This window comes from Ylistrum balloti, unplaced genomic scaffold (genome assembly GCF_031769215.1).
Source record: "Ylistrum balloti isolate Yb309-2 unplaced genomic scaffold, AGI_CSIRO_Ybal_v1 Utg369856, whole genome shotgun sequence".
Classification (NCBI taxonomy): Eukaryota; Metazoa; Mollusca; class Bivalvia; order Pectinida; family Pectinidae; genus Ylistrum; species Ylistrum balloti.
Genome location: NW_026782006.1, coordinates 602,970 through 616,758, shown reverse-complemented (window position 1 = coordinate 616,758; position 13,789 = coordinate 602,970). Strand labels below are relative to the sequence as shown.

Sequence of the window (13,789 nt, the reverse complement as noted above, 5' to 3'; positions counted from 1 at the left end):
TGTAAGTTATGTGAACAGGGATAAATTGCTGATCAAGAGTAATTATTAGTTTACACACTTATATAGACTGCATCTTAATAATTAGTACAAATCTGAGATTTTTTTTAACATCAGGTCACCAGTATATATACAAGACAGGTGTATATACACCATCAATTGAATTGTTCCTGCTGGAATGACAAAAGGATCTTCTTTTGTTACAGAAATATCCAACATTCTTGTGGGGAGTTAATTACTACACTGCCTATGTGTGTAGTTGTAACTGACAGAGGGTAATCCATTCTTTGTTGTAAATCTTAAACGTTGTGATCACTGCCCTCCTATAATACACTGGCTCTCTATAATAGTGCTCCATGGCTAATTGGCTATAGACAAATATATCCATATATGTTTTATTCATAACTTATCTGTATATAGAATTTCCAGACTGTGAAATATAATTATAAAATACCAGCATGATTTGTGTAATGTTTTTATACCTCCATTTGCGTGAACCTCAAAGAGAGCATATTTGTTCGTGGTCAACATGCGCATGTCTGGACGAAATTTCTCCACCAGGACCTCAATGACTTCCCCGGCAGTGGCAGAGGAGGCCACACGGATACACTTAGTAACAACGTTGGCACCATCTTGGAAGTAAAAGCGGACAACACCATGGAATTCACACTCCTGTAATTACAAAATACACATTTATGTAAATATAATGGTGAAACACATATTCATGCTCTCACTCTGACAGAAGTCAAACCAAGCTGACCTTTGTCTTAGAATTTAATCTTAAGTGAATTTATACATTAGAAATTTGAAATAATCAAAATTTACATACATGTCAATTCCCCCCAAAAAGATGTGCAAACAAAATCAGTATCTCAATAAAACAATTCAGATTGTTAAGAATGTGAATGCAATATGGCTCCATTCCTGTCATGGTGGGCTTACAATTGTAAATATGTTCAGTTCAGAATTCAATTGGTAGTAATCTATTGTAGTAAGAAAGAGAAATGGAAGCTTGCCTGTATTACAAGGATAATTATTGGTTTTCTGTAAATCTTTAAAATGTTCATAGACAACGCCATATCTGAACGGCTGAAGATCATTTATTATTTCAAGAACACTAATTATAAAATACCCCTAATGTTATTGATCAAGCTGCTGATCAATAGGAGGACCTGTAACTTTACTTAGAATCTGACTTGAATTGTAAAAGACCTACATTTGGTTACTGGTGCTTTAGACAACAAGTGTGGGAGCAAACTGTCTAAACATGTCAATAATTCATAACATCAGGACACAGGGTATCAATTATTGATAGTATAACCAGGAGAATACGGTCTATAATCACAATTACTGTAGTGTTCTCCATTAGGACCACTAATATGCTCCCTACACACCAAACCTTCCCATGTCTCTCGACACTGGACCTACACACCAAACCTTCTCATGTCTCCCTACACTGGACCTACACACCAAACCTTCTCATGTCTCTCTACACTGGACCTACACACCAAACCTTCCCATATCTCCCTACACTAGACATGTAGGAGATTTTCTGGACAAGCTTACAATTGAAGCAGCTAAATAGTCACTAACACACAAGACTTTGGGAGTTATGTCCAATAACTTGATCAATATGAAAATCCTCTTACATCTCTTGTATGGAAAGCATTAGGAACACTGGCCACATCCTGTAAACTATCTGTAAGTCAACAGACAATGGCGCCCAGTCAGATCTCAGGAAATCACGATTTCTTATCTGTCCTACAACTCAGCTGATCTGTGTCTAGTATGTCTGTTGTTCAGTACTGGTCTGAAGGTATCCCTAACTGAAGCTATTGACTGTCTTCAAGGTCAACACAATCTCAGTGTCATGTCCGGTGTGTTGAATGTAGACTGCAATCTCAGTGTCATGTCCGGTGTGTTGAATGTAGAATGTCCTCAAGGTCAACACAATCTCAGTGTTAAGTCTGGTGTTTTGAAATGTCAACTGTCCTCAAGGTCAATGTGTTCTCAGTGTCAAGTCAGGTTTGGTAAAATGAAGTCTGTCCCCAAGGTCAACATGATCTCTGTGTAAAGTCAAGTGTGTTGAAATGTAGTCTGTCCTCAAGGTCAACACTTACTATGTCTATATTAACCTTACACAGTATAAAGTATCTAAAAGCGTGATTATATGCTGTACATGTACCCAGCAGACACTTAGATCAATAGATAGATGTTTTATACAATGACAAAATATATCATGATCATACTGCCTTCATTTGTTTGTTGACTGAATAATGATGTCAGATCTTCCAAAAGGATATTACTGACAAAACATACTCATGACTCGCAGGACCCTTCATACAATTGTTTACATTTACACAAAGTTTGTTCATTGGTCATGTCCTGCCCTGTCCCAGATCTACCAGCTCTCGTTATCTCTACCTATGCTCACCAGGTGTATCAGATGTTTGTTTTCAGTACATTACCTACATGAAGTGACCAATCACATGATCCCTAAGAAAAGTCAATTTACTCTTGAAACTGATGAGTCGGATGTGTTTTACCTGACCTACAGGTAGTGTGTGTACTAGAATGTTTACAGACAGACAAGTGTTTATTGGTAGATAAATGTGTATATTACACACCTGACTTCCTCTAAGTGCTGACAGGTAAGACAGTGGGCGGCCTACTTGTCCAGCCCCTCTCTGTCCAGAGTTATACCACTCTTCTTGTGGTTTGTTATAGACTGAACAAACCACTAAATATATACTCTGTCAGTCAATTTACAGTAATATAAATTAATACAGTTCAGATACCAGGTATTCAATTATAAACTGTACAAATTTTAAATTCCTCAAGGGAATCAAATTCTTAGCATCCAATAATCCCATTAAAAGCTTAGTCTATATATCTGAACACTGGATCAGATCTAACAATAGCTGGTCTAATGTATATGATGTAGACAACCAGAAAATAATCCAATACCTGGCCTATGTATACGATGTAGACAACCAGAAAATAATCCAATACCTGGTCTTATGTATACGATGTAGACAACCAGAAAATAATCCAATACCTGGCCTTATGTATACGATGTAGACAACCAGAAAATAATCCAATACCTGGCCTTATGTATACGATGTAGACAACCAGAAAATAATCCAATACCTGGTCTTATGTATACGATGTAGACAACCAGAAAATAATCCAATACCTGGTCTTATGTATACGATGTAGACAACCAGAAAATAATCCAATACCTGGCCTTATGTATACGATGTAGACAACCAGAAAATAATCCAATACCTGGTCTTATGTATACGATGTAGACAGCCATAAAAAATCCAGGAATTCACAGTTACAATCAAGTCTAAAAATCATGAGTCAAAAAGTCTGAATCTTTATTCTGAAAAGTTTTCATCTTTATTCATTTCAAATTAATGCATTGACATGCTGATTTTTTCCTGTTACTTTTTACTTTAAATTCATCATCAAACTTTAACAGAAAATTCCCTATTGCTGCAGATCACAGGTTGATAATGCATATACATTATTTTAGTTAGCAGTGTTTTATTTTATTTAGAAGGTAATAGTTTCAGACTCTATTTCAGTGACTGTTGATGTGCCCGTAGATAACCAATACTGAGATAGGAGGTGGTAAACCTGCTGGACGATGGAGAGGTGGGTGTTATACTTGATAGGATCATCACCTTACTGGTGACCCTGGTCATCTGTCATCCATCATCGCTGTCTCATCATGTGTATCTCCAGGGATTAGTCAACTTAACCTGTGTTATTCCACCCAACACATTTAAATCATATGCTTCTGGAAAACAGTTCAATGTTTTTATTTTCAAAGGAGCTAGTTTAGTTTTCATTTTTAATTCAGTTAATATAAAAAAAAAATCTGTCAGAAATACTGCATACCTGTAAATCACTGAACAGTCCATGCACTGTCAGGAATAAGTTTGTCATGGTAAAAAACTGACCATTCCCAATGGTATGTAACAAGCCAGTACAATCTGTACCGTCAGGGACGACTACCTTTATATAATAACACATAACTGACCACTACAGACGGTTTCGTCAGAAACACTAAGTCTAGGTACATAACTGACCAGTCCAATCAAAATTGTCAGAAACAGCCAAGTCCAGGTAAATAACTGACCAGTCCAATCAAAATTGTCAGAACCAGCCAAGTCCAGGTAAATGACTGACCAGTCCAAATTGCAGTGTCTGAGACACTATGCCCAGGTAGACAAACATCAATATTAGAATATGTTTAGAATGAGAACATCATTGGTCAATCCAACCAAGTCATTTAGGTGACATAAAGGTACTGAATAGCACAAACTAAATAAATAAGACTAAAGCGCACTAAATGTGTAAAACTGAAAAATTAATTTAAAATTAGACAAATCAGGCATATTGACAGATTTAGAGCAGAAATTTTGCAACAAATGCAGTCTACTAGAAGTGCTTCCCAGCTGTCCTAGTTGATCTGAAGGTTAAAGTGATCTTAATCAGTGTACATTACCTGATCCTTAGTTTATCTAATTTTGGTATGAAGGCTTAGATTAGTAACTGTATGTAGAGATTTATTTACATCAGTGTTAATTCTACCAAAGTCACCTTCACAAGCATCTCACCTCTAACTTCTATCAACAAATTCTTCACATGACAAACATCTTAAATCTTTACAGCATTTACACAAGAAAACCAGCCAACCAGGCTTCAAACTTACAAACCTTTGTATACTTTTTCTACAGATACCAAGAGGTCTAATTTACATGTAGTGTAAGCCAATGGTATATAATGAAAGACATCTACAACATATGTAGTCTCTGCTTCAGATTATAAAAGATATAGAATTTCACTGTAAAATGTTACGAACTTGATCACCAAACACAAGACATCAATAATATATCTATGACACCACTGGAAACTTTAAACCTTTAAATAGCAGATTGGTGTGCCAATTTTCCTCACTGCACAATTAACATTAGTGTACACTTCAGCAACACTTTTCACAGTTGGCCTCGTATATTGTCTAGTTTTTTTTTAAACTTATTTTACCAAATCCTAAAGACCAATGCTGTCAACAGTACAGCTTTGCTGATCACACCTGCTGAGTAGATCACTTTGAGCCTCTAATCTGGGACACTTTCACACATATAATACCTGTATACCTGGTGATAGGCTGAATAGCTTTGGATTTTTATTTGATGCTGAGTTGAAATGGAGCAGATATTACAAGTTTTCCTAGCTTGTTTCATGATGGATATTTATTACATTTATATTCTATACAGAGTTTAGGGTACTCATGGGGGCGTGGTACCCAGGTGTGTATTACAGACCAGCCACGTACAAAAAGGGTGTGTCCATTTGATACCAAAGGGGTGTGTCCATTTTTAGCTTCTACATTGATTTAGCTACCAAGGTATTGTTTACAGAATGAAAACTTCAGACATAATATCAATGGCTGGACCTACTTCTGTTTCAATCATATGACATTTCATATAGCATTCAACCAAAACCAAAACAAAAATGTTTGGGGATGAAAGTTTTACAAATACATGTTTTTGTTATGTGGTGTATTGTCCGTGCAGAATGAAGCTGTGAGTTATGTCAGAGAGGGTTATCTGTCAGCTGTCCAAGTTTGTTTGTAAAAGAAAACCAACCACAATGCAACAGACTAGAGGCAAGCATCACCTAGTCTCCATCAAACGTATCTACACAATAGACATGTGCACAGTTTATCACAGGACCTATCTCATGCCTTGTTTCATGTCCTGATCTTTGATGCTATTTGGCTTGTAGAGAACTTTCCTGTTCCTCGTCTTTGTTGTTCCATGTAAGGCACTCTTGGGCTCTCAGTTCTTGTCTGCTGTTTTTTTTTTAAATGCTCAGATTGAAAATAGATCTGCCTCAGCAGCATCTGCTTTGCATCTCTATAATTTAAAGGGTTTTTTTTACAGATTCTGAAAAAGTCTCACTTCATTTTTGAAGAATTCAGCTTTTAATTCCACTCAACAGCCCTGAATCTGTTAGGAATTCAGTACTCTATAGATCTTTATCAGCGAAAGATTACATCATCCAAAATTCGAGCCAATAAGACTGGGATTTTGTCACGTAACCAAGATTTAACACTATCATCTATAGAAAACTTCTGCTCAGGACAAGCAGTGCCGTTTGACCTTCAGGAAATCCTAATGCCTGGAGCAGACAACCTATCACCTATAAAACGATTGGGTGATGAAACAGGAAACCATTTCAGCAATTGTAACCACTTAAAAAAAAAGCTTTCTTACTTCTTTCTCCCACATATCATCCCTGTTTTTTTTTTGTGACAGAAAACTGCTTTGTTAATCCACTTTATAAATGACAACCTTTCTACACTTATCTTCGCCAGAACTGGTATCTTCACCTTCTCCTCAATATCACAAAGTAACTATAAAAATGCAGTGTAACAGTTGGTCTACAATTTTAAATGTGATCCTATAAACTTTCCAGGTCCTCATTGTAATTAATACAGTAATCAAATTCAGGAATCACTATACAATAATATTACATACAGACATGGAACAGACAACTGGAGATCTAGACTGTGATGTTCACTCAAACATATATCTGATCAGCTGGAATCTGTATCAATAGTATATTGTTCTATTATAACTTTTAGTTGCTAGAAAACAATAATTCTGACACTACTCCAATCCAAGGATCTTAATATCTTGTTTTTCATCGAGTTATAGTATATACACCAATTCCTGTGAATTGTGTACTTTTTAGCAACTGTGCAGCATTGTTTAGATTTTTTTGAACTGACAACAAAATCTTGGTGATCTTGAAAAACAAACTTTCCATCATCTATATTGCACCAATTCTACAGTACCTTATCTTGAGAAATCAAAAAATTAATTTATTTTTTTAACTAACCAGTGATTGCATGTTGAGAATTTAATGTGTTGATGGCACTTTATGAAATTTAAAAGGAAATAGAACAAAGTGGATAAAGTCAGTCAGTGCCTGTACCACTACACATGATAAAACTACTGCTATGACCAGTGTCTTGAAGAATTGCCAATGCACAAATTAGGCAAAACCTATAAAGATAACTCACTTTTCTGTAAAAGACCTCAGGTTGGTTACCATTGTACTAGGTAATACTAAAGAAAGCTAACACTGACCCAATCTGTTCACGTTACACAGTATTCTTACCTCGACGGAAATCATATTCTTACGAAGAAATATCACCAAGTGAAGAAAAACAGTGTTTAGTTAATCACAGGTGTTTTCTGATGCAAAACGAAAATTGTAAATAACACAATTTATATTCAACATGTTTCATTGTTAAATAATTGGTTCATTTGGATCAGACACTGTGTAGCGTATAGATACTGTACACAGAACATGTCTGCAATGATACTGTAGTCCGGATTGATTCTCAATCTTTCAGATATACAGGCAAAATACATATCACAAATCTTTAATCAAATGGAGCTGACAATCAAACATACTTTTTGATATTCACAAATTTTCTAATCAATCTGGTATGGAATAAATGATTTTCTAAAGATGACTTGATTCCTGAATAATCAGACCATTGAACAGAAAGCACCAAGGGATATTGCGAATTTGGTGCTGAATCAAACATGGGCCTAATGTGAAGCGTTGGTTATCAGTGATAGAAGATTCACCGTAAGTCTTTATTTTACAATTACTGAAAAATTTACAATGCAGATTTTATGCAATGCCATCAATCTTTATAATGCTATTAGCTGGAGTATCTGCTGTCAGGATGAGAGTATGCGTTGCTAGGTCAGTATGGGAAGCGCGTTCATGACAAGACATAATCAAGACATAGGAGTACTGGGTCACCAGGAGATGTGGATCTCAGGCATGACATCCAGTGGCATGTGCCACAAGTCTTGGAATATCAATGTAATATGGCAGACTGGGAAAAGACCCCTGATGACACACTGGTACAAAGTCCTTCACTCTTTGCTTTTTAATGTTACAAAGTCCAAAGATGGATAATACAATTATGAATAGTATATATAATCATGATAAAATAAATATTATCCTATTTTACAAGTTAACAAGCTGGGACACAAGTATTTCATTTATTTCTCTATTCCTCAGAATGAAGTTTTAGTTGCACATAATTATGCATTAAGTTTTATATCAAGCATGAAATGTGATGACTTTCCAATCTGGAATAAGAGACTTTCAAGAAGTCAAGAATTTTTCTACACAAATATATGAATATTTTGCTGTGATCAGATCTTGAATATTACTCAGAAAAGACATAAGCTATGTATGAAATTTAAAATGTCATGAAACATATGCCTTCTGTACTTTTTATAAACAAATAAAAGACTATTAATCACGGTTGGCTGTCTGAATCTGTAAGACATATGTACAGGTCTTACTGATCCTAACACACCAGATGCCTCATCACCAACTCAAGTGTGAAGGTGAAAGAAGGGCAAACAGTTAAAATTGAAAATTGTACAAGGAAAGCACATCCTTCTTATAGAGGGCAATTAGAGGTCGATCTGACCTATAATAACAAGTTTCTGTTCCTCTTTAGTATTTAATGGAATATATGTTTCCTAAATGGAGCTTGAAACACATACCTTTGTGGTTATGCATTCCTGGGATAGTTTAAGTAACAGAAGTATAATGATGTTTTTGGAGCCGTGGACTAATTCACATAGTGGTACTCATGGTCACACAACAATAGACATATATTGTACACATTGACAGTGCTATAGGTAATCTATATGACCCATTCATGTCTCCACTGTATACCAACTTCTTCACACCTGCCCAGCAGGACATTTCTGTACTTATTCTTTTGCTGTGGGACTCCTTCTTATTTTGGAAATCCGCTATATCCTTTACTATTGGGACTCATCAAAATGCTTCTATTGGTGTTCTGAACTGGCCAGAAAAAACGTACAAAAAACATTTACCTACACCTCTAGCTTTACCTAACAAGATATCATAATTACTGTTGTTATATTTTCATATATTAACATTAAAAAGTACTGTCAATTGTGGACTCCAATCTTCGACTATGACTTCAGTATATACCTATTATTCATGAACATTATGCACACAATTTTCTATGTTGCACATGCTAGACTGCTGAATGGATAACTGTCATGTGCATCAGTTTAAAAATTTGAAATTCAAATGATCACTTATTCTATTGTGTTTATAATATTGACAATTCGTGAAAATTGTCCAAAATCTATGTGTTAGAGGTTCCTTCCTCATTAAGTCATTTCACTAAAAACTACATCGTTCTAGACTAATTTGATGTGGTTACCATGGTGATGGTACTGCTGTGGATCTATAGGGAAAGTTCCTTCCTATAATTGACCACCATCACCACTACTATTCCTCAGGGATGATTTGTCCATGGTTAAGACTATACAGATCAATGAAATTAAAATGGGGTCCTGACTTAGCTGGGGAAGAGTGCTGTAGCTTTAGGGTGCTAATAGCACACTCTGTGACAGCATATTGTGTTCAAAAACCCATAAAATCTGGGGTCAAATTAATTCAGTATAACACACTGTAATGTTTTGAGATATTCTTCAAATCAAATTTTCTCATGTTGGCTTAGCTTCTTTATGTGATGTAACCTGTCAGAGCTATCACAGTAAATATTTAAATTTTGCTTGAAATCAAGAAATCATTTGTAACATGGAGTGAAAAAATAAGAAATACCATATCATTCAGTAAATGTAAGTTGTTGAGACGGCCCCTCATGATTAGATATGATTACAATGTTCATGTTCCTGATACATATCATAAGGAAATGACAAAAGAAAGATGATCAAATTCCAAAGATGTGCCACAGATCTAATCTTCCCTACCACATGAAGATCACCTTTGGCTAACAACATGGATCTATTATGGGAAATGAACCCTGTCCCTCTCTGTAAGTGTAATCACTAACTTTAGATCTAAGCTCTGCATGACAGCACACTATTTTCCTATATGTACACAACAATTTTACCTATAGGCTACACATTCCAATATGTCCAGTCAAATTTGAACAGAATCAATGTTGACCAAAGGCCTGGAGATTATTTAGTGTCTTTGGACAATGTGATGGTCAACACCTGTATGAGGCTCCTACCTGTGTGTACAGGTAAAATACAGGTGGACTTTTGATCCAGGAAGTGCAGAGACATGTATATTGGTAGGAATATAAACTTTATGGTGGAATCTGTCAAGACCACACCATATAGTGATCCTACAATGGACATAATTGATTCTGATGTGGGAGGATATGACATGTATGACCTATGTTTAGGTATTATCTGTATATCATTCAAGGTGGAGTCCCTGATTGGTGGAAACCATGTTCAATGTGTTGATATATAAATTCCTATAAATAACCTACACACTATTTACATTAACTTCCATCAGATTTTGTTATCTTATTTTGTTACACTTTCATTCCATAAAATAAATGTAATAATAACTTTGGAAAATGTAATGATTAAAAAATCAGGTTAATTAAACTTTGGACAGTAAGTTATGTAGGATTTTCTATTCTTATGACTCCAGAGCTTCATTTCCAAAATTGTGATGAGTTAGTGACAAAGAGGTATAGTGGGTTCTTAAAATTTGATTGAGTCCCGAAGAAAAAGCATGTGTCAAAGACTCAAATATTTGAGTCACAACATACATTATAATCTACATGATACTAAATAATGCTGAAATGTCATCTAATGTTTGAAGAGTATGACAGATCAACTATTTATAGTCACCAGCCCCCATATACTACAGGTCCTTACACTTGCCATGGGGCACAACATTCAATGATGCATCACTCACTCATATTGAACTAAAATAGGACATAAGTCAGTGGTACATTAGTTGTGGTGGTAGCCCTTTCTCCACCACTTTACCTGTTACCTTGCCCTCAGCTGGCTAAATGACCCCCACTTTGTTGTATGTAACTAAAACCAAGCACTACTTCCAAATATCTTGTGGTAACCCTACCTCCACCACTATACCTGTAACCTTGCCCTCAGCTGGCTAAATGACCCCCACTTTGTTGTATGTAACTAAAACCAAGCACTACTTCCAAGTATCTCGTTGTGGTAACCCTACCTCCACCACTGTACCTGTAACCTTGCCCTCAGCTGGCTAAATGGCCCCATTTTGTTTTATATAACTAAAACCCAGTTCTACATCCATGTATCTCGTCATGGAAATCCTTCTTCCCCCAGATTACACTGTACTCATTACCTATCCATCAGCCAGCTAATTCACTCTTCCCCTTAGTTATAGGACAGAAACCCAGCACTACCTCCCATGTATATCTAGTTCAGGTAGTAACCATTACTCCACCAGGTAACTCTGTCCTCATTTCCGTAATTTACCATAACCTTCCCATTGGTTATATTTGAAACAGACCTTCACCAGTGCTAATTCCCTGGGTACAATTAATACGCTCAAACTTTTCCAGTCCGTTGCATCACATTTCTCTTAATTCATTGCTAAACAATTGCTACAAGAAAGATATCTCCTCCCATCATCCATCCCAACAATTTTTGTAAGAATATTTCAAGCAAGACTAGTGCACCTTTTCCAAAATTTTGATGAGGCCCACTACCAAGAGATAAAGCAGGTTTAGAAAATGAGTGAAGATCATAAGTCTATGACTCCAATATGTGAGTCTCCAAAATCACTGACCCTATAATTGTACTTTAGTACTATGGGTGACACATGAAGCATTTTTTGACACGATTCTGTTTTTATCGTGGGTTGGGTTAAAACTATTGCACTGACCACAATGGCATTAGATACACAGTCATATACTGTTGTTGTATCCACACATGTCAAATATGTTTTGAAGAGTAAAATCTGGGTCTTCGTCATTCCTATGTTACCCATTTAAACTGGTTAGTGCACATTTAAGGACAAAAAATTTTAAAACATAATGTAATAATCAGTGCCAGAGAGAATGAATGACAGATCACTTCTGTCTTTAAAAATACTGGGACATTAAAATTGCTACACTATTGATCTGCGATGTCTCAATAGAAGTTTCTAGCATCGATGAACAAGGAATATCCTGGTTTGATTGACAAGACATGGCATCAGCGAATTAGAACTAAATCCGTTTGTTGATTTGTTTCCACAAAAAGATATATCACACAGCACTGATACAGCTCAATTATTGTATTTATCCAGTGATAAGTCCATGCCTGATCAGAGGCAGTGTGTTGCTTTCCTGGGCTTACTACACGATAAATATGGTACCATTCAATAGGATAAAGTCTAGTTTCAACTTGCATCCATTTCAAAATTATTTCTATGTTTAAATTTACCGTTATTATTTTTTGCCAACTAATCTGAAAATCACAAAAATCTTACTAGTTAAAAATCAACAAAATCCAAAGGAAAACCATATCTTTTTTTTTAAAAAATTCTTACTTTACCATTCAATTACACATGCATTGCTTTCAAGTAGACTTTTGTGATACGATAGAAATCCTCCTTAGATGTTTAGATGGTACAGGTTTTTATAAATAAAATTTTACATAAACATAAAAATCTACATTGACAAAATAATCTGACATGTGACATACCAGAATGATGTTATATATACTGAGTCACCAATGCACTAAATAATATGTCAATGAATCAGATATCAGGTATTGATGTTTGGTTAAACCCCTTTTTAAATACACATCCCTGGTTTCTTACAGCTCACAAACTTTGCCGTTCAGTATATCAATAAAATTTACACTTCAAAATACATCCAGATCGAAAAAAGTCCACTTGTAATAGACTTCCCTCCTCATGAACATGTGTATTCTAGAAAGTAGGTCATGTCACCAGCCAAGGGAGACAAATTGACAACATTGGCACACCTGTACAGGTAAATCACAGGGGTGTGTCTTGAAACCAAATCAAATAATGTCCAGTGCTCATGCATTTATGAATGATAAAACCAAAACATTTTCAAATACACTTCAATCCATGTTCTGAACTTCGAGAATCAACACATCGCACAATCACAATTGTTTTCTTAGGTAAAAAGGGGGCGGCCATCTTGGAAAATTTGTTGACGATTTGTGACACCTGAGAGTTTACCTGTACATCAAAACTTAACTTTCAGTGCCAGAACGCAACACACTGCACCACACAAGTGACTTTCTATCATAAATAAATAATCTTCCATATAAAAACCATGCATATATCGTATATTTACCTCGTTTGGTTGGCTCAGTTCAAATAAATCGTAGTGATCTTGATTCCACTGGGTAATAAGATTCGAGAGCCGTTGCCTCTCTTGTGCCTTCTCTGCCGCATTCATACTGGTAAGTATTTCTCCATGAAATAATTGTAGAAATAAAACAATATTATATCCGATTGTCACCTCATATCAAGTTGTGGTTTCCTGTCGAAATACTATTTACACTTCAGCTGCTTCCGTATCGCTAAGAGAAGCTTTCAAACGGATTCTACGATCTTGTTACTCCACGCATGCGCCACTCCCACGTTTGATATGCAAATTTTCCAAGGTGCCCGCACCCTTGTGTTATCAGGGGTCGTCTCACAGGTGAAACGGAACTGAAGTGTTACAGCGGGAAGGGACGCAACTCGAACGAAACCAGTTCGATACATCAATTTGAAAATAATTATGAATTACTGCACAGTGTCCTGGATCTTATACTGTTACGGAGCATTTAATAAATGCGTTGCTTTAACAGACCATTCGTGAATCTTATTTTTTCCCTTTCAGGTAAGAACTTGACATTAACTATCA

The 13,789-nt window shown here is 35.8% G+C and overlaps 1 protein-coding gene across 1 annotated transcript in view; it reads right to left on the bottom strand.

Moving 5' to 3' along the window:
- Positions 1 to 13,336, bottom strand: part of LOC132545746 (afadin-like) — a 78,348-nt gene extending 65,012 nt beyond the window's left edge. The window contains exons 1-2 of the mRNA XM_060209434.1: positions 13,232 to 13,336; positions 480 to 669 (exon numbers count right to left, since the gene is read on the bottom strand). Of these exons, the coding sequence (XP_060065417.1) occupies positions 480 to 669; positions 13,232 to 13,336 (295 nt within the window). The remainder of the gene's footprint in view (positions 1 to 479; positions 670 to 13,231) is intronic.
- Positions 13,337 to 13,789: the final 453 nt, after the last annotated feature.